We start from the raw sequence: 25,808 nt of genomic DNA, 5'->3' as shown, positions 1-25,808 counted from the left end.
GATCATTTATGTTTGCAAGATACATGATGGAGAGAAGCATTAGAAATGCAAGAGTGTAGTGCGCTATTTTGTTTTGACCATCAAGTGTACCTTCTTTAATGGAATCATGCAGATATATTCTTAAGCCCGCACCATCGGCACGGCTCAGTGTTTGTGCCAGTGCATCACTGCATTGAAGCAATCCGTAGCTGCACTGGTACAGTTGTTACGCTGGCACCGGTGCTCTTAGCAATGAATGCATGTGAACTGTTAGAGGAATACAGTTCACTCAAAAGGACTATATGAAAGGTTATCACTTTAGCTGTGCGTCAGTTCATACTGTGTGTAAGGTGCTGCGTTTATCAATATGTGCTGTACTTGACAGCAGACACTGTGGCAAGAACACACCTGTGATGTCGAGTATTCACCTCTGCACTAAACACACTCCCGGGCTCTCAAAACTGTAGGCAGCACAACATTAAATACATGTATATAAAGAATACATGTGTCAAGGTTTAGCTCCAAATAGTGAACGCTTGCTTTCTTAGCTGTTAAATACATTGTTAATGGATTCTATGTTGCACAGTGTTGCCAAACCCTACTCCTTTAAAGCAGCCGCCATGCTTGTTGTTCATTGCAATCAATGTCATAAGTGAATAATGTCCACTGTAATGAATGTATCAAGCTTTACATTAAATGGATATTCAGAAAATCTTGGCTGGCTCTGGTACTATTCGTGCTGAGTTGGAGACCCATGGCTCAGTATACTCCTGTTAGTGGTTGAATGTAGAATTCGGTTCCTACATTAGACTGTGTAGCCCTGTGCATAGCGGGGATCCTTTGCTAATTATGTACCATTGTCCTTAGCGTGTCTGAGAATATGATGCACTGAATAAAGCTGAGTCAGCCTTTCCAAAACTCAAAGGTCACAGAATCCTCTAACAAATACAATTTTTCTCACAACCTAATTGCGATATACAGGCAGAAGTTTGGATAACGTACATTTGAATTTAATGGTATTTAAACAGGCGATCAAGAAATTGGAACAGAGATTGGGAGATGCTGAAGCACACCCAGGTGACAACTTTAACCCAGAGAAGGCTTGAAAAATAGACATAATTAAAAACAACAGGATTTCAAATCCAGCTAATGAGGTGGGAGCGTCCGAGGGGAGAATCCCCTAGGTTTTTAATAAACTGGTTAATATCAATCATGATAATTAAAGTTGGAGAAAATTGTGAGATTTCCTGCAGGGCAAGGCTGTTTTTCCCAAGGTTTGCAAAATTGATCGCGCAATCCCTGTAAGCATTTTTTTGTCAGTGGTGTAATCTATTTTCCCAATGTTGGAACATTTGTTTGGATGCTGGGAACTGATTAGCCACACAGTCTAATCAAAAGAAGACATCCCATTCGCTGAGCAATGAGTGAATTTGATTGCTCTGCACTTTATCTTGTCAGGGATTACTCGTATTGAGGCGATAGCGCAAGTGACGTTGCATACACACATCAGCAAGGAAGAAATAATTTCTCATTTATTCAGTAACAATTTCTAGTGGAATACAATAGGCAAATAATACCCAGAAAAACCAACATAACTGTAAGCGATATAACATTCAATGCACAGTCTCTTAGCAGCAATAGATTTAATCTTGTTTGAAATCTGCAAGACAAAAGTGCCAAATGATTGACGCGATCGTCAGTGTTTGTAAGACTCAAACCAAGCCACTTCTCGCACGTACGGATTCTGGCACATCTGAGTAATTCCAATAAATGATCGCTGATTAAATCTTGCAGGCAGCTTTAAACTGTGACATTAGGCATAGATATGTATTGTCTGCTGTAAGTCTTAATCCAAATATACATTAACACACCAAAAATATCGTTGAGACTTCATTGTAGTTCAGAGACGGCCACAAGCCATAAATGTGATCCATATTCACTCATGAAAAACCAATTAGGAAACATCAATCCATGACAAGATGGTCTTCAGACAGCAGTGGTTGTGGGTCCACGCCGGGATGGATGTCGCGGGTATGCCAGACATTACAGGGGAAACACGAGAAATCCAGAAAACGTGGAGTATTGCCATCCGCCAACCAGATTGCCTTTCTCCAGTTTTAGGTAAACTTTGTCCTCTTTGTCTAGGTAGAGCAGGACTCCATTGGTAGCTGCTTCACGAGTGACATCTTTGTCCCCGGCGAAGGCAGAGATGACGGGTTTTCCATTTAGCATCAGGTTAACCTAAGGGGGAAAAAGGAGACATTCAGTTCGCTGATAAAATGGCAAATTGCATATCCATTCTTAAAGCATAAGTGATAATATGCTAAACAGTGCCAGTCAATGGGCATGTTCAGTAGACTGATCCTCATTATTGGATTGGCTTTCAATAAGGTGAAGTTGAATTAAAAATTCCCCTGAAATGTCAAGAGATGGAGTTCAACAGTATATTGTGCCGATGGATAAAAATGAAAAGTCACAACTGATCAATATAAAATCAGCTGTGTCGCTACGAGTTTAGATAGATTACAATTGAAAACGTATTATTTGAGTTTTTGTTTAAAATTGAGAAATATGGGCATATTAAACTGTATTACTGTTTATTTTCTGCAAAACAGTCCTTCATTTCTACACGTCAGATATGTAATAGGTTGAAGTAGCCATCCCTGCCTAAATTATACAAAATCCTTTCATGTAAGTGTAATGGGACAGATGAATACACATGTGACACCTACTGCCCAGACTCAGATGAATATACAAGTGTCAATTCCAATCCCTACCCCTCATCAACATTGTCCAGGTGAGAAACGTTACCAAATGAGACACTCTATCGCCCCACGAGCCTAGTGGTGGAAGATGAGACTAACTAAAACCACAAAGTTACTGTTATGAGTAAGAGAAGTGAGTTGACTAGTAGAGTGACAGGTAGTTACTACTTAACTAGATGACTATATATACACAAACTATAGACAACAGAAGTGCATGCAGTAGACATGAAGAACACATGCACTCCACATTAAGAACACGCACAATAGGTAATATATGCATTTAGAAATGAAGAATACGAATATTGTATCCATAAGACACAAAAAACATCAACATGACCAATTTATATAGTGAATGCAATATTAATGACACCCGAATATAGCTTGCTAACCTGGAAGCAAGGTTGTTATTGGGCAGCCATCTTTGGAAAGATGGACGTTGCAGCATGTCTCAGAACGAGCACAAGCCTTGATGCCTTAAACAACTCAAAAGGCTGAATTCACAAAAACACATATTAGTGCAGAGCTCAGACAGTAGCTCGCAGTAAAAGCCAGGGTCAGGAACTGGGAGCAGAGTCCTGAATGATGGAATACAGATACCAGATAACAGTTCCCAGGATGAGGCACGGTAGACTCCCCAATAAATCAAGTTTAATAAGAGCAAAAAACAGCCCTTGATGTTCAGGTGCATGGGATCAGCATACCAAAAGCCTTTGTAGAAAATAACTGACCAGCACCATTAGTGGTCACAAGGAAGACAATATGCATGTTAGAATAAGCTAAAGCCTTCATAAATAGAAGGACATTCAGTCTCAAACACGGTATCCTAACACGTCACCCAGAGATGAAAAGCACTGCCTATTCATTATGTGCCAATACAAAGATAGAACATTTGCAGAACTCCCTTAATATGCAAACAGACACCAGCCAACACACAAAGCCAAGTTCAAAGAATGAAGGAGGCCTCATCGCTCAGGGGTATTCTTTAATTGGAAATATGGCAGACCATGGAAGTCTCTTCCCCCCACTTGTGACTCATTCAAATCTGGATGCCCTGTTAAGATGTCCAGGGTTGTCAGGATAGATGCCAACCAATAAGAAATCACCTTGCCAAACTACCCATGTTAGATAATGTTGACCAATTAACTGTCTTTCATATTAATAATGTATTTCATATATAGCGTTACACTCCCATAGGTCTCAGAGCACTCAAATAACAGAAGACATTATTATCCCACAGAGTGGTGGTACTCATTTTATTGACCTCAGAAGAATGAAATGCTGAGTGATCGTTTAGCACCCTGTGCTATCTGACCAGCTAATGATATATTGTAAATGGTATCAGGGGTGGGATGGGTCCAGGTTGGGTGTACTAGATTTTGCAAGCATTGCCGTTATGATTGGGATCATTAAAGTTCCATTTTCTCACCAGACCTTCTAGTGTACTAACAAGTAAGTTCGGGATGAACAGTGCATATATTATTTTTAGCTAACATGAGGGACATTCTACATTGTTTGTGACACTGACTGGATTTCATTTTCCATTTCAGCACGTATTGGGCTGTTTACCAGCTATTCTCTTTACAGGTTTTTTTTTTTTTGTTACGATCGTGAGTCCTGTTACTCTATGAGTAATATAATAACTGTAGCCCCTTTTTTGCGAAACGGGCATATACATCATCACCTGTGTTTAAGCGTGAGTATAGCCTAGAGTTCACTTACACAGAGGGTGGCATTTGCTGTTTGGAGCTTTGTTTTCCTTACTTTCTTCCGCACTATGAACTACTGGTGATGGATGAATGGTTGTGTGCTCTCTCAGTTGAAATTAGTAACTTGTGCCTGTCTGTATCTTTACTGACCTGGGTGCTTTTAACATGGAGTTGTATTAGTGCCATGACTCTTTGACACTGTAGAGGGTGTTCATTAATTGTTTGACTTCTTTCCCATTGTTGAGGACAATTTGTTAACTTTATGACATAGTGCCAGCATACTGAATTAAATTGAGTGATTCACCTGCTTTAACGAGTATGATTAATGAAAAGTCTACGGGGTTAGAGTGGATTTATTTAGGTCTTTTGACTCCTTGCACTTGACTCAATAATAGAGGTTTTTTTGCAGGCTGTGGTTGTTTTATTTTATTATTTTTTGCAACCCAGTAATGTGTGTTACTGTTACTCACACAGGTAACCTTCTAAGGTAGACAAAATCATTGTACATCCACGATTTAGTTGTACTTGCCCTTGAAGACTTCAGGCCAATCAACCCCTGAAGAATTTCCGCATAACAGTTTTCTTGCATATGGAAAGAAACATGTTGGGTCTTGTCAACCTTCATAATGAATTATGATGAATGTATATTATTAGGAAGTGTTTTATATCATGTTTAACTGCTTTTGTGGCTTGGGATTTTTTGTATTAAATTTTTATTGTTATTCATTATTTTGATTCCAAAAGTATGTAACATTGGTGTGCATTGTACTTGTGTTTCTGTATTCAAAGTGATTTATGATAGTAAGTATGATGTAAGAGTATGAGTTTGATTCATATATAAATTCTACTTACTTTTGATTGTTATTATATTTTTTTCATTAGGTGTATTGTCAGGTTTGTTTTCTTAGCAAATTTTTGTATATTTGATGTCTTGTTCCAAATTTTACAATCCTGTTCTGTATTTTTTAAGCTGACCACAAAAGTGATGGGTGGACGGTTTCGAATGAATCTAAACCACTGGCAATTGCTCTGGGCAACCTTCCACACCACCGTTTTTTAGCCCGTCTGCGCCATTGCAAAAGGGGACCAGCCATGTGCAAATCAGTCAGCAGCTGCCGCCACCGAAGGTAGCAGCCCAGCCCGAACTGCTAGGCCAGGTCCCCTCTGCACAGAAAACCAAGCAACCCCAGACATGTTTCGGCCTTGTTGGACCTCCTCAGTGAGGTGCAGCCTGGTTCCCTGTGGCGCAGCGAGCAAGGGACCCACGTCTGGGCATACCCTCTCTCACAAGGAAAAACAAACTGACCACAAAAGTGATGGGTGGAAGGTTTCGAATGAATCTAAACCACTGGCAATTGCTCTGGGCAACCTTCCACACCACCGTTTTTTAGCCCGTTAGTGCCATTGCAAAAGGGGACCAGCCATGTGCAAATCAGTCAGCAGCTGCCGCCACCGAAGGTAGCAGCCCAGCCCGAACTGCTAGGCCAGGTCCCCTCTGCACAGAAAACCAAGCAACCCCAGACATGTTTCGGCCTTGTTGGACCTCCTCAGTGAGGTGCAGCCTGGTTCCCTGTGGCGCAGCGAGCAAGGGACCCACGTCTGGGCATACCCTCTCTCACAAGGAGAAACAAACTGACCACAAAAGTGATGGGTGGAAGGTTTCGAATGAATCTAAACCACTGGCAATTGCTCTGGTCTTTCCCTTCTGTAATGGCTTGGCAGGCGAAGAACAGTGGTCTGGAGGGTTGCCCAGAGCATTGCCAGTGGTTAAGATTAATTCTAAACCTTCCAGCCATCACCTCTTTGTTTTTGCTATGTCACCCCGAGTGGGACGGGTATGCCCAGACGTGGGTCCCATGCCTGCTGGGCCTAGAGACCCAAGCTACTCCTCACTGATGAGCCCCAACAAGGGCGAAACATGTTTGGGGATGCTTGTGGTCTCGTGCAGAAGGGATGTGGCCTAGCAGTTCGGGTTGGACCGCCCGTTTTGGGGTGGGGCCAAGCCTGATTTGCATATGGTCTTTCCCTTCTGTAATGGCTTGGCAGGCGAAGAACGGTGGTCTGGAGGGTTGCCCAGAGCATCGCCAGTGGTTAAGATTAATTCTAAACCTTCCAGCCATCACCTCTTTGTTTTTGCTGTATTTTTTAAGAACTTAATAAATTTGCAATAATGTATTTCATTGTTCGAGGTGAATGGAATTCTTTCACTTCTTCAGGCTAGGGTCCCTTGGGACGGTAATGCTGTTGTGTTTACATTGCAGTGTGATTTCGTTACCTTAGAGATTCACCCATAGAAGCACATATATTCCAGTTGTATTGTTCCCCTAAATATGTTGGTGCTCTCCAGGTTGGACTGAAATACAGATAAACCTGGTATCCCTGTTATTTTGTTTTTACATGGGTCTAGGTGGAGCCATCGGATATATTTTAACCAATAAAGTAACTAGCCTTTAAACTTTCTACGTGAAGGATGACCTACTAACCAATCCTGATTCCCTATAGGTTTTGTAAATTGATAATGTAACGTGACGTACTTTTTGACTGAAGTTTGTAACCAAACCAGTATGTAATTGTCTGAAATACGAGAGCTACAAGAGGAAATGTTTGCATGTTGTCCCGGCTTAGATTCAGTGTTTGAATAAAGCTGGGTTTTGACATGCACCTGAGTCCTCCATCACTGAGTATTTTCCCTTACTGATTGTGTGATTCTCGGCACCTCCTTAACATTCAGTAGCAGAGGATGGTTCTTTAGATGTTTCCAGGACAATCGAGGGCTCCTAAGCTCATTCTCTCGCACAGCGAGGGAGGTCTGTGGAGAGCAGAGATGAATGAGCATCTGAGAAGAAAAGTCAGCAGCTACCCCTGTTGATGGAAGAGCCCTACCCGATCCCTGCAGGCCTCCCCCCTGGGTGTGGTGGTAAGAAGGCAGCAAGAGGAGGCTCAACACCAGAGACTCTGAGAGGATCCGTGGATGCAAGTATGAGCGATGCACATTAAAACTGGGGGGGTCTGTTTTTTTGTGTGTTGATGATTTATGAGCAGTACAACTATTAACGGATGGTATACCTTCGACATGGGTTGAGGAAGAACACGTGATAAGCCTCTTTATGGGGCAAATATGAGTGGAATCCTCTGCTTATATGGGAAGATTGCCATATTTTGATTAGTATTAATATTTGCTGGTGCCAGCCTTCTGTTGCGGTATTATATAGAATTGTAGAAGCAGTTTTTCTTTGTGCTAGTAGGAAAAGTGAATTAGTGTTGTGGAACCGATAGAAGGGTCTGGAGCATAAGTGGAGTTTGTGGTGCTGCTCAAAGGGAAGGATTGTGGGATATTCAGGAACTGGACTCAGAGAGAGAAATGGGTGTGGCAGGGGGAGATATTTTGGGGAGTGGGTTTGAAAACGAGCAGAAAGAAGGTCAGTGAGGGTTGGAGCACTATTCATTGATCACTGGTAAGTTGTGTTTTACATTGTCACTATGGTAGATACCCATATTGTTTATTTATGTAAGACACTTTCCAGATATAAAAATTCTTAAGTGCCACATTGAGTGGGTTAAAACTATGGCTTGCAAAATGTTTATGCCGTGGCCAAAAGACAGCACTCATTTGAAATTGGTGCTGTAACATATGTGCAAAAATGTACATGCCACCCAAAAGGTGACGCAATTAAAGAATAGATTGGGTTTTCTCGTACTCTTAATATGGAAGATGTTTGATGAGGAAGGGGAATAGGAACAGAATAAAAAAGAATGGATGCTTACTAAGCACGAGGGAATGGGTGCAGAGCCCACAGCTCGTCCTTATCTTCCTCAAACTGTTGACCCGTCCCCACCTGTACAGGGAGTACATCCAATAAAGGCGACTGCATGTTATTCCAATTTCATTAATGTGTGCCCAGCGTATAATGAAAAGGACAGTATGAGAGGTGAGAAAGTGAGCAGGCAGATGCCAGTGTCCTTACAGGGTGAATCTGATGTGTGGCGCTGGGTTCAAGAAGGAGTGAAAAGCATGCAGGACAACTGATATGAGACAGTGATTGTGCCAGAAAAATGGATAGGAGGCATGTTTTATGTAGAAAGAGCATTGATGAAGATAATAAGAAGGTGAGAGAAGCTATAGATGAACAGGAGGCAGAGAAGCAGAAGAGGGCGGGCGAAGTGAGAGAAAAAGAAAGTTGTAGAGAGGAGAAAGAAAGGAAGTTGATGAGAGGATGACCCGAAAAGGGAAAAGAGATAGCAGAGGGATGAAGAAAAGGAAGGAGATAGTAGGTGGAATGAATAAAGGGAAAAGGCGAGAAGTTTAGAGAGGCGTCATACGGAAGTTGATGATATCATTAGAATCATTGTTAGACAAGGGGAAAGAAAACATCATAATAAAAAAAGGACAGCGTAACCAGGAAGAGAAGAGATGACATCAGCATAAGGGGAAGATGGGGAAAATATCAGGAAGAGGAAGGCAGGGATATATGTAGGTAATGAATGGGATATGTAAGATAGATCCCCTTAGAAGACTTTAATTTGAAGATAGAGAGGGCAAAGAGGAAGAAGACACAATGACAGAAGATGAATATGACGAGAAGAGTGGTGAACAGGAGGCCGCAGGCCACACAGGGCCCATCTATGGGCACGGGTGCAGGGAGAGAGGCAGCTTGGTCTGAGTTGGAAGAACCAGAGATAAGGCCGGAGCCTATTAAACATCTGTGGGTCCCAGAAATGAGCTTGAGGGGGCAGAATGGAAGACTCCCTATGTAAACAGATTACGAGATTTACCAGGTTGGAGGAAAGTTAACATGATGGAGATTCTGGGGAAGATGAAGTTTGCGGCTGCACCATTACATAAAAGTGGACTGTCACAATGTCCTTTATTACTGAAAGGCAGAGGACTAGCACCGTATAGATCTTGCACGCAGACAAACAATAATTACCTAATTTACAAATTACCAAGTGCAGGGAAGTGGATTCATGAGCTGGAAAGAGAGATTTTTGGAAACAAGCAGGGTTTCTCCGGGGTGAAGGCACAAAATATTAAACATGATGGGTCCCTGATTAACAAGTGTCGAGCAGGCGTATGAAGGGTACTTAGGATACAATTCCCTGATACATCAGATATAAGGGCAATAATGACACGGAAGATGTGACAGGACAAAGACCCAGCTGCCTATATACAAGCCACTCAGGAGACATGGCATTTGGAGACTAGGTGGGACAAAAATAATTATTTTTCATCACATTTTATGTCAGGTACTCCCTGAAGAAGTGCAAAGGCAGTTCAACACAATTGTGGGGATTGAAGCAAAGACATAGCCTGAGATACAATTGACTACTGTTCATCATTGCAGACTAAAACAAGAGAAGGACAGAAAGATAGTTGACGAAAGATAGATGTAGTGAAATTGGCCCAAAATAAGCTGTTGAATTTAACAATAGAAGGAGCTGTGTTAACCCATAATGGGGAGAACAACAACGGGCAGGAGACACAGCAGATGCAGCAAGGGTTTATGGCAATTTTGCAGGAAGAGGAGAATATAATTATTACCCCCGGGGAAGAGGGTGTGTACCAAGAGCTAGAGTGTTTGGATTTCAAGCACCACAAGCAAGAGCGTTCAACTGGGGACGACCATGATTTGGAAGACCTTCTGCACAATGTTGGACATGTGGGAAACTGGGACACATTTCACAAATTTGTAAAGGTAGGGGAGGCATGAAATAAAACTGGCAACAATTTGACCAAAGAGGGGGGTCAAACTCTCCACTACAGTATAGCGCAGCACAGCGGATTATAATGCTTAGGATTACATGTAGTATCAGGAAGCACATCTGATGCAAATGCTGCAAGCACAACAAATAATACAAATGGTAATACAAATTTTAAACTGCAACCACAACAAGTAGTACAATCTCAGATAGAGAAAACACAGGCGCAACCCCAAATACCCCAGAATGCAGTACTACAATGGGATGCAAACATTTTGCCGTAGATACAAGCAGCACCTGGAGCAGAAGGGGTGACAGTAGTGGGAGAAAATACTTTTACATGGAAAGGACTGAACATGTATCATACCTGATTCGTTATTATGATATAAATGGTTTCCAAATTATCTGGTAATACCTTTATTTTTCCCCTTCTCCTTAGCCCTTCAATCATTGAACTCACACATTTAAGCACAGACAGCATTTTTAGCGGTGTCACCAAACACAAGTATTATCAGGTCGGGACCTTTCAGACCAAATGAATAAATCAATCTTTAGTCTTATACTATTTTTAGTAACCCTTAGTTTGAGCTTCACATTTAGGGTTATTTACATCCTTAATTGCAAGAAGGGAGAGAGTTCTCGAAATGCGTAGTGAAAACTGATCCACTACATAATAACCATTTACTTGTCATCATTTAATCTGTAGTATTTATCCTGTATGAACTCTATCCATGCAGACAATGCTGATTACCTCACTCAAAATATGAGTGTTGTTCACATTTTCTTTGAATTTTAGATAGAATGGTGGAACGGGTTACATTTAACTGATTATTTGTTGCTTATTCCTATGTAAAGGCAACACTCACAGATGAGAGTTATGGACTATCTTATGAAATACATTATTTTACATCCATGAATGATCAAATTGATATAGGGAGATTTCCCATTGGAGGGCATCAAGGAACTCTTTTGTGCCACAAAAGCACAGCCCACAGGGACACTTGATGTATCCAATTCTATCGATTACCCCAGACTCCCAAGAGCAACCAAGGGTCGGGTAAATACGGGCGGTGAGAAACTGTGCAAGAAAGGGAACTGTCTAATGTCAGGAATATCCATGGAAGTACAAGGATTCTCTGGGTCTATGACAAAGGTTGCTTTTACATATAAACTTCCCATAATCATAGGGATTGCACAAGATGGCTATGCCAATTTTATACTCTTGCAAGACACCAGTACAAATATTAGGGAAAGCTTGATGAGTAAATAAATCATGAAGATTTCTGTCACTGAACAGGAAATAATTTGTTCCACTCCATGTATCCATGTTGATGAGTTTATTAGAGCATTCTCTGGTGAGATAGCACAGAGAGGTGTGCCACTAAACCCAGAGGTATTCCATTATGGAGTACAGATCTTATTGGCTCTTTAGCTCCTACAAATACAAGATAAACTGTTGAGGCTACCAACATCATTTCTCTTTAGACCAGAGATACACAAAGATGATTTGTTTACGTAAGCTAACTAACATGACAACACGTGTGCTTTTTTAAAATTAACGATGAAAAATGCCCACACTGCATATATAATTTGTGTTGTAACTCCGGGTAGACATTGGATTCTATGAAAGCCGGTGTGTTTTATTGCTTTGAAAAAAGGATGCTTTGTTGATTTGTGGTTTGTATAAAAACAAATCAGCCGAGACATTAATTGCAATGTTTTTGCGAAAGGAAAGTGGATACAATTAAAAGAGCCTGTCCGATTTCCAACAGAGGTGTGTCTTCATAGCTTTGACTATGTACACAAACATAGAATGAACATTTTGTGCACATGACCATTTGCCATTTCATAATGAGCACTGAAGTTCGGAGAGGACTCACAACGGTACTTCTCTGTGGACAGTTATGTCCCTGTACATACTTCGGCAGATTACAGAGACATAACTGTATGATGCAGACAAAGCGGTTTTAATGTTGACAATATATCTATATCGCGATTAGCGATTTAATTCCTGAAGCAGAAGGGCATTGAAACATTGCAGGGAAAATCAGGCTGGACCGCAGCGTTCCTAAACATGCCTAGACTCGTCTGCATTCATTCAAATTGCTGATACATTCGGATGTCTGGTTCCATTATAACCTGCCTGAAAAGTGAAAACAATGTTGCTGGCGTTCAACACGAGCCAAATGACAGCATTTTCACATGGATAAAAGGCATCTTATCCAGTCTCCTGCTAGCAGCGAACCAGCATACTGTTGTATCAGGCAAATGAGCCTATATACGTGTTTATGAATTGGAAATGATACCGGTGGCACAGGCCATGTTCGGTGCCGCAGCAGTAGAGTCGCATCATGAGACTCTGCATCTCCATGGAGGAACACACATGGCAGTGGCCAGTTGCAGTGCAAAAGTCTAATGTGGTACGGGAAACAAACATACCTTAGTAAACTTTAGATTTGAAGGAAAAAGAAAAACAAACTCTTTGTTTTTCTTTTTCCTCCAGATCATAATGTACCCACTGGACTCACTTCATTCTGACTCTTCTCGTCATTTTGTTTGCAGACGTAGGGATCACGGAAGCAACAAGTCAGGCTGAGGCCCGTGCGGACGTGCTTCTTGTAATATTTGTTCCATTTCATTTCATGGCAAGTGCAGACACAGTGATTGACAGAGCAGTCCAGAGCCACCATCTGACTCCAGCCTTTGAGAGACAGACAGTCCAATGGGCCCATACACCAATTGTCTCACTCACACCCATTCCTAGCAATATTAAACGTCTCCAGACCCACTCAGACATCTGAATTGTGCAGGGGGGGTGGGAGCTGTTACGAAAAACACTCCACTTCCAACACGTGCACAATTCAGAAACGTGGCAACCAACACAAGGCTAATGAATGAGAGTGCCCTCCCTAAGCCCCTCCCTCTGACTACGGTGCAGCCAGTAGATTTATCACATAATGCTGCATTTTTCTATTAAACTTGCTAGCTGTAGTGAATAAAGGTGCATTCATATTTATCTATCAGCTGCTCTATTCATATCCGTTACTGGTTTACAATCAGTGCATACATTTATTATGAGGTGCACTTTATCTCATTCTTTTTCTTATTAATTAAACCTAAAATAAACAGAGCATGGACCAGTACATCGGGGTGACACAACTCACTATCCTCAATAAGTACACATTTTATTAAATAATTCACAAATAAACATCAATCTGTATGTCTCCTTAAAAACAACAAATTCATTCAATACAGAACAATCCAAATTCTTTCACAACTCCATATTCTCCATCCATCATTCATGCATACATACATAAAACCCTAACAGCCTATTTTTCATAGTGAAACAATACCAAATGTTACACAGATGTCATTTCATCGTCTATTTTCTCTGACCCTGTCCTTATTACAAATGTCATATACAGTTTGTTAATAATTTTCAAACAATTTGTGTGGTCTTCGACACGTGTTTCGGTCAAATGGACACCAATGATGTCCTTCTCTTCTCTTCTCAAGACTTTCCTCAGGACGTGAGGCAAAATCTAATAGTGGAAAAAAGTGGTTGTTCCCAAAAGGTTTGGGAACTCCCATCCCCTGCACACTGTCGAATATCTGTAAATACAGATCAATAACTAAAGGGAGTTATAGATACTTGTTTTATACATTGTTTCAGGAAACATTTAGCATAAAGTGATTTGTAGTCAGCAATTTAATTGGTACATAAACCATATTCATTGAACAAATACATTTTTTGAAGAAACAAAGATTGTAGAAAATATTTGGTTGCATTATTGTACATAGTAAATGATGGTGCCCAACGTGTTTCGAGTTATCAACTTTTCTTCAGGGCAATGGCACAATTTTTCAATTTTCTAAAAAAAACGAAGAAAACATAAATCATATTTTAACCAATTTAATAAGTTCATATAGCCTATAAACGTTTTAAACTCGGAAAAATGACAATACAGCCATAATTTAAGCTAATGCAAAAGAACTGACAAGACGGCAGTGTAAATGAACATAATAATAAACATGGATACTGAAGTACATGAGTATACCCAAACAGGTGACCTATCCAGAATGTACCCCATAGATCATCTTATTGTACCTTCTGGGACAGTATCTGAATGTTCCATTGACCCCACAATTACATCAAACTTTGGTTGGATTGTTAAGCTAATGGGGATTGCTGCTTCAAGACCTGCGGTCTTGAACAATATGTGGAGCAAGCAGGTAGCTTGAGTGTGGGGAGCAAAATATGGATACCCAAAGATGACTATCCTGGAATAGGTAACAATATAGGGATGGCCCATGACTGGACCAGAGGGGGGAGGGTAGTGGGACAGATGAATACACAGGTGACACCCACTGCCCATACATATGCAAGTGCAGATTCCAATCCCTGCCCATCAACACTATCATCTAGGGGGGAAACATTGCCAATTGAAACAGCCCTATTGCCCCACGAGTGTAGGGGTGGGAGATGAGACCAACTAAAACCACAAAGTTACTGTTATGAGTAATAGAGATGAGTTGACTAATGGAGTGACAGGTAGTTGTTACTATATAAATATACTTAGAGAGTAACTAGATGACTATTTCTGCACATGAAGTATAATAGCAGAAGTCTATGCAGTAAGCACTCCACATTAAGAACGCATACAATAGGTAATATATGAATTTAGACATGAAGATTGCCAATATAGCATCCACAAGACACAAAGGGGCTGATTCATGGAATTTCTGAGCCGAAAAACTGCGATTTGTGCGCCATTCTGCCCAAAAATCCCCATTTGTTAAACAGGGATTTGCGGGCAGAATGGCACACAAATCCCTGTCTTTCAGCGCACAAATTCCATGAATTAGCCCCAAAGAATATTAACATGATCAATGTTTAGAGTGAATTCAGCATGAACGACTCATGAATATAGCTGGCTAATATGGAAGCGAGGGTGTAATTGAGCAGCCATCTTTCCAAAGATGGGCGCCACAGCATGTCTCAGAACAAGCACACACCTCGAGGCTTCGGAAAACTCAAAAGGCTGAATTAAAATAAACACATATTTGTGCATAGCTCAGACTGTAGCTCACAGCAAAAGCCAAGGTCAGGAACTGGGAAGGAAGTCCTGAATTAACAGAACACAGCTACCAGATAACCAGGATGAGGCATGGTAGACTCCCCAATTAATCAAGTTTAAGGAAAGCACTGAAACAACCCTTGATGTCCAGGTGCACGGGATCAGCACACCAAAAGCCATTTTAGAAAGTAACCTACCAGAGCCATGAGTGGTCACAAAGAACTCAACATGAACATTAGAATTAGCTAAAACCTTAATAAATAGAAGGAAATTCAGTCTCAAACACAGTATCATAACACATGACCGAGAGATGAAAAACACTCCCTATTAATTATGTGCACACAGACACCAGACAACACACATGGCCAAGTTCAAAGAAAAAAGAAAGCCTCATCACCCTGGGATGATTAGGGGTATTATTTAGTTGGAAATATGGTAGACCATGGAAGACTCTTCCTCCACTTTTGTCCCACTTGTATCTCTACGTCCTGTCAAGAGGTCAAAGATTGGTAGGTTATATGCCAACAAATAAAAAATCCCCTTGCCACAACACCCATGATAGATAATGTTGATAAATTAACTGTCTTTAAAATGATGTATTGGAAAAAGTATCTGTGGAGGAATGGGTCCAGGTGGAGACATCAGATATATTTTAACCAATAAAGTAACTAACATCTAAACATTCTATATGTAGCTCGACCTCCTAACCAATCCCGATTCCCCATAGGTTTTGTAAATTCAAAATGTAACGTGATGTTATGCCTGATGCACTTGTGTAAAACAAATAACTTATAATCGTCTGAAATACGAGAGTTACTAGAATAAATGCTTGTACGTTGTCCAGGCTTAGATTAGTTGTTTGAATAAAGCTGTGTTTTGATGTGCACCTGAGTCCTCCATCATTGAGTAGTTTCCTGACTGCTTGTGTGATCCTCAGCACCTCCTTAACATACAAAATGGAAAGGCACATGTTTTGCTTACTAACAGTTGATTGCATGTGTGTCCTTGCAAATATGTATCCTTGCAAATGTACAACCTGAACATGTAGTAAAGTGAGGAATGTTCTCCTGCAAGGCTATTAGTCCTTGCACAAAGACTCCAATATCTCATGACTGCAATATGTTGGTTCCTTTTCATTGCCCTCAATGAGCTGTAAACCAGCATATTTGCCAAAACACCTATCTTCCAGTGACAATTACCTCATACACTGCTCCTCCGACCTACTCGACAATCTGTTTTCCCCGAGACTGCTTTGTTCCATTTCCCCTCTAACTCTCCACTATATCTCTTCCTGCATATTCCATTCAACTCACACATCCACATCCTCCATACCGCCTGCTACTAACTCTTCAATTGTCACCTCTAACGCTTACTAATTGTGAACCCTTCTACACAGGCAATGCTACCTATTTTGCCCATCAGAAATTCCAGCCCATGGTGTCTCTGAATCCAGTAATTTAATTTCCCTTGCCTTATAAGGCTTTTATGCATTGTACACATGTTCTCCCACACAGCTTGATCGCAGACCTATGTCCCCATCTTCTTCTTCTATATAAATAAAAATGTAAATGTTTGTTTGTTCAAAATCTTACATCTCTGAAAGTTCTTTACCGATTGCTTTGAAATTTTGACACAACGTTGCATTCAAATAGGCGCATGTTTTTATATACCTACATAGACATAGATGTCACACTTGTGACAGGTAAAAACATGCTTTTTCTGAAAAACAGCGCCATCTGTTGGACGTAAAAGCAACACATGCTATACTGAACATTTTACTGCAAAACAGCACCATCTGTTGGACATAAAAGCAACACACGCTATTTTACGATTCCATTTCAATGCTCAAATACGTGCCGAGGAAGCAGCAGAGCAACATGCAGCCAGACTTTAGGAGGCACGGTTACGAGCACAGTGATTGTGCTCTGCAGATTCGGATCTGCTTCGCTCTCAACAGAATGAATGAGACAGGCTGAGAGTGGCTGAAAGACGTCAACGAGAAACAGCAGATCAGCGTCAAACATGACTCTGTGCTCAGCAATCACATGATTACAATCGCCTTGCATTCCGGTACAACCCAGCTGATGATTATAGTTTGAGCCGACGTGTTCTCATCGGCACCATGACTCAAGTGTGTCCTTATTGCAAGAATCTGAAATTTAATGGAGACACGAAAGGAATGTGCTGCATTGCCGGGAAAATTAAACTGCCTCAACTTGGAGAACCGAAAGAGCCATTAAAAACTACCCGCAAGCATTGTCAAATTAAACCTAATAGAAACATGCGCTTTCTCTTTTCTTTCTTTTCCATTTAACCAGACTGAGCCACAGTAACGCGTGGCCGGGGACAGCTAGTCTACAATAAATGACTTTTCCTGAGCCCCATCCTCTAGGTTTCCATCTTGCATGCACTGCTGTTGGCAACACCTTTCACAATTCCATCTCCATCTCCTCTGCACACAACTTTGCCAAAGATAAGGCATCTAATTTTTCATCGGCTCCTCAGAGGCACAGCCATGTTTCTTTCGATTAATGAAGCCAGGGAAGGCAGCTTGACCCTGGCTGAATGCACAGGAGTGACCAGCATAGCAAGTGAGCACAAACCAATTCAGCGGAGTTTGGAGGGGACCATTTAATTTATGGATCAAAATGGTACATTTTACTAAGCACTTTCTATGATAAATTAGGTAAAAGAGCCACACAATTTACAATAGGTGTTGTAGGGTTTTAGGAAACATGTATCTTTTGGCACATTTCCCTCAATATTCTCTGGACCCCCAAAAGATGTTGCTTTTGTTTTTTAACCTGTCCTGACCTTTTAAGGAGAAATGAAGCCTTCAGCTGCTTTACTCCCCTTCCCTTTTGCTAATTTTATTATGGGGATACTGATCCATTCTTAAAACTATCAGTCCTGAGATACTATGTTTCCCTTTTGTCTTTTTACCTTGTACCTTTTTGGTAACTTTTTGACAGTGCACACAGCATCTTATAATGCAGTGAAGGGATGCTTTTGTATCACCCTAGTCTTTTTACACTTCAGATTTTTTGTTACTTGTATATGTGCTCAAAGATACGCTGGTGGCAGCAGATACATTTTTACCATTGTTGCATTATTTTTAGTGTGCACGTTCATGATTAGCACAACTGGCTACTAAAGATGACTAGCACCCTAACATTGCCTTCCCACAAGATGTTCACTTGTTCTTTGGCCATATTGTTGTTTGGCTTCTTCCTGCCTTCTCAGATCAGGAAATCCCTTATATGGTCATGAATTTTCCCTCAAAAGCTTCTGCTTTCCCAGGCTACTGCTGGCCTGGTGTGTGCGGACCCAGAATGTGAATGGGACTGTCTGGTCCCACTACACATTTGTGGTGCTGGAAAGTCTAGATGTGGGGCATGAGTGAAATCCACAGTGGGCCCCTGCAAGTGCAGAAAGTCACCTTTTCGCCAAGTATGAACTTCGCAGCCTTAAGAGCTCTTGTTCTGGAAGGTCTTCTTGGTCATGACTGGAGAGAGATGCCTGCCATCACCACTGTGCGGTGACCATCAGTGGAAGATGCATCCTTATGTCCTAAAATGTGTCCAGAGAGTCCTGCAGTGGTGAAACCTGCATGACTTCTTCTCCTAGGGGTGCATCCTGCACCAGCAGCCGACCAGAGAAATCCTCTGACCCGCAATCCACAGACATCCTACAAAGGAATCTATAGTGGGAAAACCTACCTACAGCGACTACCAGTCGACCCACCAAATCATCTGGGAAAATCAGAGGTAGGGGGTTAGTAATTGCAATGCATTCTTCTCCCCCTATTCGCCTTAGAATAAACCTTAGAATACACTTTGGTTATTCCATTCCAAGGCTTTTTGATCATTGGATCTAAAAGCTTGTAGCTGAAAGAAAGGAATATCTTTTTACCCAACTGTAATAATGTTGAACGTATTCTAGAACATTTCACCATCACAAGAACTCTTCCTACACCAGCCCTTTCTCATAAGAAAGAAGCTTTGTGACTTTTGGGCACAAGGCCCAGAACATCTTAGGGTTTGGACTTATAAAGTTAGGGTGCCATTCTTGTGAATTGGTTTTATTCCACCGCATCACCGCATAGCTTCTGTTGTGTAAGTTATTGATTGCACGTCTATGAAGCTAATAGTGACTATATATATATTCTATTACTGAGTGTTGTGTGATATTACAACCCGATTACTTCATTTCTTAGTGTGTGTTTTGGGCCTATAATAAAAATAGTATTTTCGTACTACCTAAATTTAATTATTGTGTGCTTCACTCTGAGGACATTTTGCCGACCTCTGACCCGACTCACACTCCTGAGTATAGCCTTGACCAATCTCCATGCTTGGGTGACTTCCTAACATCTGTCCACCAGGCCAAATTCAAGAAATCCATCTTAATATAGGGTACAGCATGAAAAAAGCCTGAATGCACAAGAGCAGTTTCCAATGCATGCTCATAATGTCTCTGCCCACTATATAGAAGTACTCTGCAAATGGAAAACCCATTTTCATACTGATTGTGCCCACACATGTCCACTCTGGTGTACCTAAACCTATCAGTATTCCCACATAAGAATATACTAATGTTGCAGCTCATCTGAACCAATTGCACCTACAGAACTCTCACATAACTGACATCGCCAGGGCTCTACATTGGTCCACACTTGTATGCCATTCACAAGGTTAGAACGAGGTTAGTTGTTAGTGCCGTAGATCATTTTATAATGAAGTGTACAGGATTATACTGTTGTGCAAGCATAAACAAAGGCATTGAATCATCTAATACATGCAATGCCTGCAGTATACTATACCTTTAGGATGATAGAATAGCAGATTGTAAGAGTAAGCATCTAGCATAAAAGCAATAGGACATTTCTGATCCTCTAGGCCAAATCTGCTTGGATTCATTCTTATTACACAGCCCACGGTAGTGGCTGTGTAGTTATGGTTAAGTTGCTAATTCCATAAGAAGAGCACTTTTTGGGAGGCTTATAACTTTGCTCCCCCGGACGAATCCTCAGCAAACTTTGCAAAAAAAGTATATGGCACACTCTGATTGTTTGTGTGCAAATTGTGGTGAGGTTTGGTTAGAGAGGGCAAAGTTATACGGGGGTACCAAAATGTCTTTTTTTCCCATAGACATAATTAGAAAAAACTTTGCGCATGCCTACAGCTCAAACCGCTGGACGTATTTCCACCAAATTTGCGGGAGGAGCTGTGGGTTAGTCCCGAAAGCGTGTTTTTGTTCAGTTGGTGTAAATCCGTCCAGTCATTTTTTTTTAAATGGCCAAAACGTAAGGCAAAAAAATAAGTGATATCTATGTCCGCTCCGCGGGCGCGCTTCCCTGTTCGCTCCGTGGACAGGATACAGATTGGCTAATCGGCTTGTGTTATGTCCACGGACACGCAACATGTTTGCCGATTGTCTGGGGTGAGGTGCGCCACATTGTTTTGATGTGCCCGCCATCTTGGATCTGCCAAAAGCGCAGCAGCGAACAGTTCCAAATGCAATTTTGGGGAGTGTGTTGGTGTACAGCAGTGCTTGGGGAGGGTTGGGGAGTAGGAGATGGGTCAAATACTGTATTTGTTTAGATGGCAGGTGCCACTGATGTGTTCGCCATGTCTGTGGTTTTCACAGCTGTCTGCGGACATAATAATTGCACTAGTAGCTATTTTACTTTAGTATGATGTTGGTTTTGGGTTGTTAGTAGAGGATTGATTGTAATTAATATCCCCTATAAGCAACCCATGTACCAAAGTCAAAATGTTTGGTAGTATAGGTGTGTTTTGCTGCGGTGGTTGTGGCCAGGGCCTAGAGTCTTGGGTGCATGGCCGAAGGCCGTAGGCCGTAGGTCATACACCCAAGAGTGTAGGCGCTGGCCACAACCACTGCAGCATAACACACCCATAGAATCAAACACCCGTCAAATATCCAGAACCCAAAAGTGTGTGTACTGTTTCATTTGTACAATTTGTATGTGAAGTTTTGGCTAGGCTATGCAGTTAAGATTGTAGAGTTTGCAATAGGACTGCGTTATAAGATACCTTTCGAAGTAAATATTTTGGATTGTGGTGAATGAGTGTGTACATTTCCTTTGAGATCTAATGGTAAATAAACTACTTTGCCACAAATGCCTTTCACTGATTTAGAGGAAGGTATTTTTGGTGTTTTTGTTGAAGGTGTATTATTGCTTGAAGTGGGTGCACTGTTTGAATTACGATGCTCTCATATACATTTAGTTGTTGCAGGGGTTTTGGTAGTCAGAATAATTCCAAGTTATTTGTGATAGCAGGTGAAGGTGTTTGGTTGTTGACAAGTTTTGCAGTGCAGTAATTACAAAGTATTAAGGGGTCAGTAATTTCATAATTGTTTTCTGCTATAAGGTAGAGAGCTGATTGGAACCATTTGGAATCTTCATTGTCTTCTACTTTGTATGTTATGTCTACAGTTTCTGTGCTACTTTTATAAAAAGTCCTTCGGCAACATACACACATTGTTTGGTACTTCACTGGAGGTTCTTTTAAACTTTAGTATTGCTTTTTTGTATGTTTTTAATAGAAGGTTGCTATTTGTACAGTAGTTGGCAGCTTGTTTTGAAGCTAATGCATTTTGTAAGTGGCTTTCACTTCCAAAATATTTTCTCTGGATATGCTCTATTTGTTTGAGTAGTTGTTTGACAGTACCAAGTAGAAGATTGTTATTTAAATTGACTAGTGCTATAGCAGGACTTTTAGCATAGTAGTGTTTATGGACCAGATTTTTATGTTGAATGATGTGTCGATATCATTTTGATATGATGCAAGGTGCTTTTGGAAATAGGTCCTGAAATGCAGGTTAATGAATGTCCTTGTAGTCGTGTGTATCGGTGCACTGGATAGGCATCCATATTTTGTAGTAGTTTCATTTTGATTTTGTCTTTGCTTTTTACATACTGATTGAGGAAGTGGCGTAAAGATTTGAAAGATGTATTGGCAATGTTACACATTGATGTGCACGGCCATTTGTAGACTGGACATTTTATTAGAATGGAGAGGTGATAGTGAGCTTTCTGGGGATATTTTTGTGAGCAGAGTTTCTTGTTTCATAATGGTGTTATTAAGTTTTTCATACCCTTGTCCACTGTTATGTATGGCAATTGGGTTTGTTTTCTTTTGTTTATATGCTTCTTCTTTAAAATATGGTTTTGTGCTTGTGGTGTGACTCCATTCACCTCCATTCACCTCCACAGATGTTTAAGGAGATATTTTTGTTGATATTTAGTTTAAAGAGTAGTGTTTTTTTTTTTAATTTAGTAGTTCGTTTTGTTAGTGGTATCATTCTGTTTAAAAATAAAATAAATAACTTCCTTTTGAGAAGGATTGCACTGTCTATGAGAGCTTTTAGGATTACTTTTCTACGGTAGTGTAACGCTCACCTGACTCCCACGGAGGCACTGGTCTAGTATGGGTTGCTGTGGCCTCTTCGAGCGTAATGCGCAGAACTCGGAACACCGACTGAACAGGACCCTCAAATCTTGCTTGTCTGGCCCGTAGGAATATCCTTCTGCAGATGAGAAAGGGGATTAACAGTCTGCAGAATAGTGTGCTTGCTCCCCCCTACCCCCTTCGTTCTTCTCTAACTTCCTCCGAAATCCCCGGTTGAAGCTCACCTTATGGTTTGAAAGGATGAACTCTCCGTCCTGCTTCTGGTGCAGGGGCGCGTGTTTGTCCAGTTACTTCACTGGTTTTCAGAATGGCGCTGGCAAAATCCACTTGACTTTTCCGAGCGGAACGCCGTAAGTATGAAGATTACAAAAGTTCAAGTGTTGAGCCTCCTTTTCTGTTGCCTTCCTAACCTGTGATCTGTCCTTTATTTCAGGTGCATAATGAAGGCGATGCGTTGAGGGATTGACTTGCCGATGGTAAACTCAGGTGAGTTAGCGATGGGGGCGATCCCCCTTAATGTCTATATATTCCTCCAGTAATGTCTTTTGTCCTTTCCCCATAGGGGCAGGGGTGCGGTACCTGCCAACGAAGCGGCGCCGACCCGAAATGAGGAATGATCCACCAACAGAAGACCGGTAAGTGTTATGGCGGAAAATTAGACTTTCCTCATATGTTCCTTCTGCTCACCTTTTGTCTCTTCTTCTCTCCCCTAGGCGCAGAGATGTGGCGACCGGTGCAGACAGTCGCGGTGGAGCCAGAAGAACTCCCGAGGACAGGTGAGTGAAGCGCAGCGCTGCAGCGAGCAACGCAGTGCTTTTAAATGAAAGTCTTTTCTCAGGAACGCTGGCGTGAAGGTTCCGGATGCAAGTAAGAAGTTTGATAAAATTCTTGGTTTTCACCTTTCTCTTCTCTTCTTTCCTTACAGGTTTTTCCAGGATCGAGGCGGGCGTGGCTGGAGACCAGATGCAGGAGCAGACACAGTGAGCCTTCAGCTGCTTGGATGCAGAACAACGCGAAGCATGAGCAACTGTCTGGGTGTGGCTTAAATAGCCCCCAAAGTAGTTCCAGGTAAGTATCCTTCCCTGGCCACGCCCGAGTGGCAAAATAGTCCCAATGAAAAAATAGTCCCTTTCAGGTCTCAGGGAGGCCTGAATCTTGCAGCATGGTCTGCATCAGGTAAGTGCACAAAACACCTTCCTTTATGAGCCTGGCGCCTATGGCGCCAGACTGATGTCCAACATGAGCCTGGCGCCAAAGGCGCCAGGACAGAGTCCAAAGAACCCCTATAAGGGGCCTCTGGGCTTTTACCCGGGGGCATGATGCCTGCTCCTGGGGGTGCTGGGCCTGGCCTGGTGCTCCGGGGTTGGCATCATGACAGGTAGGTTTTAAGGGTTGTCCATGACATCTCTGGTAGAGATGGATGATTATTGTTAACACTTTTATTTTGATTTGCTCTACTTCTGCGTTGCTTTCTACTGAGTTTCTTTTTGGTAGACATTCTTTGGGGTTTGTTGGAGAAAAAAAGAAAGTGTGGGTTGGGCTGTTGTGCCGTGTATGTGTGCTTTGTGCATGAGTGTCTGAGTATGATGGAAAGGATGATTGTGGCGGTGTGTGATTGTGCAAGGTGCAGATATATCAAGTTGGGAAGGTTATTCTTGTATTTGTGTGTTACTATACTTGGCTTCAGATTCAATATAAAGTATGCAACTGGTAAGGGGAAGCGCTAATAATACATCTAATGGGAAAGGGTTAATACACATCTTTGTTCTACAACAGTAAAATGCTAGTGTGTTTGAGTAACAGTTAGAACATTATGTTAGTATTGTACTTACTTTTTTGTATGGAAAGAGTAGGTTTCTTCGAAGTTGTTCATACTTCAGATGCTGCTGCTTTTCAGGAGAGTGGTCTTCACTGCAATTTTAGAAGAAAGAGGTTAGTGAATATGTGTGTTTATGGCACTTTTGTTAATGTAGACATTGTTTTTTTGTAGTAGTAGTGTTTTCTTACAACTGAGCATACTATGCAATGCACTTTCATTGTCTATTTACATCCTGATTATTTTATTTAGAATCTGTTAGTTGAGTATTTTTTTTTTTACAAATGAGTATAATAGTAGACATATAGAGCACACTTGTTTTTTTAATGTGACATGTTTTGGATGGTAAGAGGTAGAAGAAATAATCATATGCATTTTTTGCTATTTTTACAGGGTAAATGGCAGAGATTGTACAGAAAAGCATGCAATGTATGCATTTGTGAAGGTGTGGGAAATACAGGAGTAGGATTTCATATATAGGCAGTGGTGTTTGAGCTGGGAGTCTTTGTAATGATATTGTCTGTGTGTGTGCTTGAACTAAGATGCATGTACTTATCCTGGTTGTGTGTAATTTTATAAGACACTGGACAGTCATTTTCATAATTATACTGTTATTTCTGCCATTTTTTAATATAAAATAAAACATGTCTAGATAGTTGTGAGTAAACAAAAAGAAGATAGGTTTGCAATTGACACTTCATCATAGCAGATGGGATAAATGGCAGTAAGGTCATTTTAGAGTTTATACAGGATAAGTGGCAGTTACTCTTTTTATATGTATTCTTAGAAGAGCTGTACATGTAATGTGTAGAACATATTCATACCTGTAGTCTGTGTTCATGCATGTGGATGTGCATGAATCTGCAAGTAGAAATATTGGCCAGTTTTATAGTAGTTGTTGCTGTAGGTCTGTTGCAGTAACAGCTGAATTTTACTGATAGTGATCAATAGTACATCTAAAGTGCTGATGTGTGATGATAGAGTTAGATGTAGAGTTCTTGGATGTGATTGGTGGATGATTGTGTGACGGTTTAACTGTAGCCAATGAAGAAATGGTGCAGAAAGTGAAGTGGAAAGGGTAGAAGGGCTGCCCCAGTGTTATGCGCTCATCGGAAATCGCGGGTGTCCGCGAGCAGGGCGTGCCACATCCTGGGTTTCATAGAAAATGCAGTATGTAAAGGGGACTGTAGGGATCAGCCAATCAGATGTTGAGGTTGTGGTTTGTGTTGAAAGAGTATGTGTGTAGTGAAGATGGTAGAGGTGGAAAAATCAGGGTGTTGGTGGTTGGAAATATGTTTGTCCATGGTTTGAAATAGTATGCTAAATGTAGG

General features: G+C 41.2%; 1 protein-coding gene across 1 annotated transcript in view; it reads right to left on the bottom strand.

The window, feature by feature from the left end:
• Positions 1-1,489: 1,489 nt before the first annotated feature.
• The window catches only part of CBLN4 (cerebellin 4 precursor), a 237,553-nt gene continuing 213,234 nt past the window's right edge, over positions 1,490-25,808 (bottom strand). The window contains exon 3 of the mRNA XM_069651125.1: positions 1,490-2,220. Within this exon, the coding sequence (XP_069507226.1) occupies positions 2,023-2,220 (198 nt within the window). The 3' untranslated portion in view covers positions 1,490-2,022. The remainder of the gene's footprint in view (positions 2,221-25,808) is intronic.

This window comes from Ambystoma mexicanum, chromosome 3p (assembly GCF_040938575.1).
Source record: "Ambystoma mexicanum isolate Mex_15411 chromosome 3p, UKY_AmexF1_1, whole genome shotgun sequence".
NCBI classification, from domain to species: Eukaryota; Metazoa; Chordata; class Amphibia; order Caudata; family Ambystomatidae; genus Ambystoma; species Ambystoma mexicanum.
Note: the sequence above shows the minus strand (reverse complement) of the source record. Positions and strands in the feature narration are given on the sequence as shown.